The sequence below is a fragment of the Triticum aestivum genome, chromosome 7A (assembly GCF_018294505.1).
Source record: "Triticum aestivum cultivar Chinese Spring chromosome 7A, IWGSC CS RefSeq v2.1, whole genome shotgun sequence".
Lineage (NCBI taxonomy): Eukaryota > Viridiplantae > Streptophyta > Magnoliopsida > Poales > Poaceae > Triticum > Triticum aestivum.
The window spans coordinates 1,385,035-1,390,780 of record NC_057812.1 but is presented as its reverse complement, the minus strand read 5'-3'; the positions used below and the strand labels follow the sequence as shown (position 1 = coordinate 1,390,780).

At 47.9% G+C, this 5,746-nt stretch overlaps 1 protein-coding gene across 1 annotated transcript in view; it reads right to left on the bottom strand.

Annotated features, from left to right (window-relative positions):
- The window catches only part of LOC123149556 (uncharacterized), a 7,330-nt gene extending 1,817 nt beyond the window's left edge, over nucleotides 1–5,513 (bottom strand). Inside the window, exons 1-14 of the mRNA XM_044569236.1 lie at nucleotides 3,718–5,513; nucleotides 3,117–3,188; nucleotides 2,796–3,000; nucleotides 2,603–2,714; nucleotides 2,248–2,328; nucleotides 2,084–2,159; nucleotides 1,934–1,993; nucleotides 1,796–1,848; nucleotides 1,547–1,713; nucleotides 1,210–1,417; nucleotides 1,039–1,096; nucleotides 870–926; nucleotides 501–746; nucleotides 331–395 (exon numbers count right to left, since the gene is read on the bottom strand). Of these exons, the coding sequence (XP_044425171.1) occupies nucleotides 331–395; nucleotides 501–746; nucleotides 870–926; nucleotides 1,039–1,096; nucleotides 1,210–1,417; nucleotides 1,547–1,713; nucleotides 1,796–1,848; nucleotides 1,934–1,993; nucleotides 2,084–2,159; nucleotides 2,248–2,328; nucleotides 2,603–2,714; nucleotides 2,796–3,000; nucleotides 3,117–3,188; nucleotides 3,718–5,391 (3,134 nt within the window). The 5' untranslated portion in view covers nucleotides 5,392–5,513. The remainder of the gene's footprint in view (nucleotides 1–330; nucleotides 396–500; nucleotides 747–869; nucleotides 927–1,038; nucleotides 1,097–1,209; nucleotides 1,418–1,546; nucleotides 1,714–1,795; nucleotides 1,849–1,933; nucleotides 1,994–2,083; nucleotides 2,160–2,247; nucleotides 2,329–2,602; nucleotides 2,715–2,795; nucleotides 3,001–3,116; nucleotides 3,189–3,717) is intronic.
- Nucleotides 5,514–5,746: the final 233 nt, after the last annotated feature.

Genomic DNA, 5,746 nt, shown 5'->3' with positions numbered 1-5,746 from the left:
GAAACAAAAATCCCGCGTGTATATCCGGACATTTTATGTGCGTTCACAAGGTTTCAGTGAAAAACGACGTTTTTTGTGGCTTGTGTAAAAAAGATAAAGAAATGCCTCGTGAATAGTTAGAATGAAGCATCAGAAATTGTCTTTTTTACACAAGCCACAAAAAACGTCGTTTTTCACCGAAACCTTGTGAACGCACATAAAATGTCCGGATATACACGCGGGATTTTTGTTTCGAATTTTTCAACTTCTAGGAATTTGGATTTCGACAATGGGTGCATATGCACCTAGGAGCCAAAACGCCACTCTCGGGAAACGGTTATCTTCTCTTACCCGTGGACCATCTCAGGAATTAGATCCCTACCAGTATGGGCTTCGATGATTGGATCAAAAGATTGCTGCAAGGAGAAAACAACCAGACAAGTGAACCAGTCAGTATAAAATAGTGAGGTAAGAGGCGGAACAAAATGCAGCATACAAGATTAAAAAAATGCAGCGCATACATGAATAACTGGGACAGCAGAAGAAAGCAATGAGTTGCCATCTTCAGTGGCACTTCTACCAGCAACCAATTGCCATCTGATCTCTGTATTGGTGTCCATGATCAAACCTTTTGACTCGTGCTTCTTCCTTATGATATCAAGGTCTGACTCCGACAAAGGCTGAGCTCCTTCAGAAATCATCTTGTCCAAAGAGGAGCGTATCTCAGAGCAACTATCACAACAGAACCACTCCCCTTCTGGTAATTCCTGCAGAGCATAAACAAGCTAACTGTGTTATCTTCCACCAAAGATGTCAGCACTGTTCTTTTCATGCGAATATATCATGCACATAAAAACTTAAATGTGGAGATGAAGTTTTTAAGTGCTAACCTTCAGGTCGACCTGCCATTCGCTCCTCAAACATCCTACATGGTACTCTTTCTCGCACTGAACAGCACAGAAAAAAGATGGAAGAAAAATGTGTCTTAATATCAGGATCATAAGTTGAATTTAAGCAGTAACGATCAAGATGCAATTTCTAGAAATGCAGAAGGCATACTTGATCACAGAGTATCACAGTGCGCTCATCAAATACTGAATTGTTAAAATCCTTTTTCCTGCACCAAGAAGATTTGCCGGAAAGATTATTACAAGAATACAAAGTAGTCAAAAAAATAAGGAAAGGAAGTGACAGCATAGCTAGCAACATTTTAGGACAAATAGTACTCACTTGCATAAGGCGCATCCTCCAAGGTCATCACAGATTGGGACGATTCTAATAGCCCTCTTCAAAATCTGCTCAATGGAATCGACTCCGGCCTGCCTCCCAGCAGCCTTGGCATTCTTATTTGCTGCTAAAGCCTTTTCTTTCTGAACGAGGATGGTGCAGTTATCACAAAACCACTCCTCCAAGGGAACTCCAGGCAGCCCAACGCAAGCTACAGATTGTAAGTAAGCAGATCCATATTAGATTGGTTGAGTTGATAATTTATGAGGGAATAACTGAAAAATATCACTCTTAGCGCATTATTGACCGTTAGTTTTAGGAAGATGGAGGAAGGCTCTACCTGGGTGAAATGACCTTGGACACATTTTGCAAGGGAAAATATCCCCTCCTAGACCACATTCTCTGCACAGATCATCAGTTTCACGTTCCGACAATTGCATGTCTTTTGATATTCTCATCGACAGCTCATGCAGGGATACCCCATTTGACGTATAGATGTTGTCATACCTGATAGCAATGTGATAAATAAGAGCAAGCAGACAAGTGCAGGTTGGTATAATAAGCTAAAAAGAGGATGCAGCCGACTTACGGTTTGCGTCTTGATCCCTCACCCGCATGAGCTTCGAACGCTGAGGGGCTGACCTGGATATTCCTCATAAAAGGTCAATTCACAGGGAAAAAAATGAATACGCAGTAAAAAATAGCTTTGACGAGAAAGGGGCCGCACCACTTTGTTGCAATGGTTACAGTAGATTCTTTGATCCTTGATGTATCCATCGATTATTTTCTACACGGTGCAAGTGCAAATTATCAACAACAACAAAAAACACAGGGTGTGGTTAAAGAAAATAAGGAAATAATAGATCTTGCTCCAAACCTGCCCATCAACATAGTAGGTTACTTCAGTACCGTCAAGCAAAACCTTGAATACCAGTTTGTGTAGCCCCGTATCCCTGAAAATTTGTCAAGCAGGGACCAGTGAGTTAAGTGCTCAATAGTGAGAAACTAGAAGGGATAACTAACAGAACTAGAAGTACCGACTTTGTTGTTACTTTTCCGGTACTTGCGCCTTTGCTTGCCGACATCCTCTTCAACAAAGATTCCTTGGAACTTGGAGTCAGACTATGGCACCCCAAAACAAAACATGGAAAGGAATGTCATTTGTAAATAAAACATAAGTTCGAAATAGAAGTCAAAAGTATTGTCAGATAGCGATACAGACAACTTATTTTCTTATAACAACAGCAGGGTGTAAAGTAATAGCTCCTGAACAAATTATGCAGCCATTACAGTTTATTTCCTTATGATAGAACAGTGTAAATAATAGCTCTTGGTCTCTAGTTAATTAGACATAAGAGCACATCTAGCACATTATTATGCTTATTAAATTGCACACCTGGAACTGCTCTTGCTGTATGCCAACGGAGAAGTAGGATCTTGAGGTTGGTTCGACTCTGGGCAACACTGATGGCACAGAAACTGTTCTTCCGTTTGTGAAGGTAGCTCACCTGCAACATTAGGAGACATAAGCAAAGGCACCAAAGGAAACTACTACAACTCCCTGAATTACATAAGCATGAAAGTCTCACAGTTGCAGTTCAGACAATTCGTGCGGGTCCTTGTAAGCATGGGATCAATGCAGGACTGGATTGTTTTATCTAGAGAATCCAAAGGAGAACTTTCACAGGCACGCAGCACATCCCGCAAACTATTACCATTTGCTAAGTAGATGTACTCTGCAGGGTGTTTTTTGCTGCTTCCAGCATGTAGTTCAAAGAAATATGTAGTAATAGCCTGTAAAATTCAGAAGGAGAACAGCATTACGTAAACATTTTTGTGTCCTGCAACGGCTTACAGATACAGTAGTTAGCACTAACCTATTTTTCCTTTTGAAGGGAAGAAATACTAACCTTGGAGCCATCACACTTAACACAAAAGCAACATATATTGCAACCTGCAATCACACCTTTAAGCACAGGCTTCTGCAACTTGCAAACAACATTCATATTAATTGTACTGCATTAAAATTTCATGCTCTAAAAAAGAGAGATAATATTTATATATTACACAAGGCATCTTGAGCAGCAAGATATGGGATTCATTGCTACTTCATCATAATATAACAAGGCATAGCTACAAATGTTGCATTGAAAACTGAGGCAAATAGGATGAGACTGTTGGTCTCCAACAAGTTATCACACATTTAATTGTAACTAGTACCTGGAAGTTCTCAAATAACAGAAAGTATCATCAAAGCTACTGGCATTCTGTCACAGATGGATTCACTATTGTCAAGGTCTAGCAAATGACTTAAGACGGCAAAAGCAAACACATGCATGTATTGGCTGAACAGAAAAACTTTCTGAATACTGATTACTCGGCTAACCTAATATATCATGAAGCTTAATAAAATACAGTTGCGGTGATAGGCTCGTGCAATCCTCAAATAGAGTAAAGTGGTGCTGACAGACAAGAAACTGTTGATAAAACTTATGACTGATTGTCTCATACCTTGCTATTAGGGATGATGTACATAACCGGCATTCCCTCGAGCAGTCCTGTGCTGAGCAAATCTCTGGTGTTGCCTGGGTGCTTTGAGAGGCAGGCAACTTTCTTGGACATCTTCATCTCCATCTTGGTCACCGATGGAGGGGTCTCTGGTGTGCTTTCAACGGGCTCTTCAGGCACAACCGGGCTGCTGGCAGGAGGCACCTCCACCTTTGGCTTGAGCAGTGACCTTGTGAACCTCCTCCCTGGTGTTGCAGACAAATCAAGCGAGACATCTCCTATAATTTCACTGGCTGCGGTCTCTCTGTCCAGTCCAAGCAGCGACCGTGTGAAGCGTCTTTTAGGCTTGACGGTCTTGGCAGTGGAAACTGGTGTGGCGGCATCCTCAGCATCCATGGCAATGGAAGCAGGCATGGTGGCATCCTCGGCGGCCATAGGAGTATCAGCCAACACACTGTCCAGTACACTGTGTCCACTTGATCCAGCAGTGAACTCAAGCAAAGCCAAAGGTGCGTCCAATTCCATGCTAGCACCCTCTTCAGCGTCTGGCATTGCATGTGCAGCAGCAGTGCTGGGCTCGACTCCCGTGTCCTGTGTTGCCGCCTCGCCGGCAGATTCAGCCTCTGTTACAGGAGCAGGATGCGCATCCATTTGGTGCTGAGGGGGGACGGCAGCATTGGACCCATCCCCCTCCTCTTCCTTCTTCTTCTTCTCCATGGGCGCCGGGAATGCGCAGGGGCCCATGAGGTCTGCGTCGCCTTGAGCATTGAGCTGCGCCTCGGCGTCCACCATGACGATGTCGTCAGAGTGGCTGGCCTTGGGTGACGCCTCGGCGGCAGCATCTTGGTTGGCCACCGGCAGCATCTCGGCAGCCAAGGGCGGCGCCTCGGGAGCGTTGTGGCTGACCTCGGGCAGCATCTCGGCAGCCAAGGGCGGCGCCTCGGGAGCGTTGTGGCTGACCTCGGGCAGCATCTCGGCAGCCAAGGGCGGCGCCTCGGGAGCGTTGTGGCTGACTTCAGGCAGCACCTCGGCAGCCAAGGACTGCGCCTCTGTAGTGTTGTGGCTGACATCGGGCAGCACCTCAGCAGCCAAGGGCGGCATCTCGGCAGCGTTGTGGCTAACTTCGGGCAACACCTCGGAAGCGTTGTGGCTGACCTTGGGCAGCAGCTCTGCATCCAAGGGCTGCGCCAGGGGAGCATCTTGGCTGGCTGCCTCGCGCGGCGCCGGGGCAGCATCTTGGGTGGCTACGAGGGCGTCCAAGGGTAACCCATCGGCGGCGTGGTGAGTGGCAGCGAAAAGCGGCAGCACCTCCGCATCGACGGCCGAAGCTACCTGGGGCGGCAGGAGGGCAGCATCGAGGGGGGCGGCGTGGTGGGGGGCGGGCTTGGGCGCCTCGGCGTCGAGGGGCGGGGTGGGCGGGGAGACCAGATCCGGGGGCGGGGTGGGCGGGGGGTCGGATCTGGCGGCGGCCTTCCTCCGCTTGGCGGGCGAGGAGGGGATGGCGGGGGAGGCGAGGAGGGAGCGGCCGGAGCGGGTGCGGCCGGGGGAGGCGGTGATCTCCGAGAGGGACTGCAGCGCGAAGGCCAGCTCGCGCTTCATGGCCCGCGGCGCCGCCGGGGACGACGCGCCCCCGCCACCGCCTCCTCCGTCGCCGCCGCCGGTGGAGGCGGCGGTCATGGGGGTGCCGATCGGCGGCGGGATGGATGGGGCGGCCGGGGATGGATGGATGGATCGGCTAGGGTTTGGATGGATGGATCGAGATGGAGGAGACGGAGCGAGGGAGATGGAGGAAGGAGAGGAGACGTTTGTTTATTCTTTTTCCTCTGCTCTTTCCAAATGACCAAAATGCCCCTCCCTTCCTTCCTTCCTTCATGCCCAAAGTCTCCATCTTTATCCTAATCTTCCCATCAATGCCATGCAATTTTTCCTTTGTGTTTCCTACCACAATTGCTCCTCACCTTTTCAAAAGGATACGCATGACCTAGTTTTTGTGCTATGTTATATGGTTGGTATGGCATTGTCCTTATTCTTT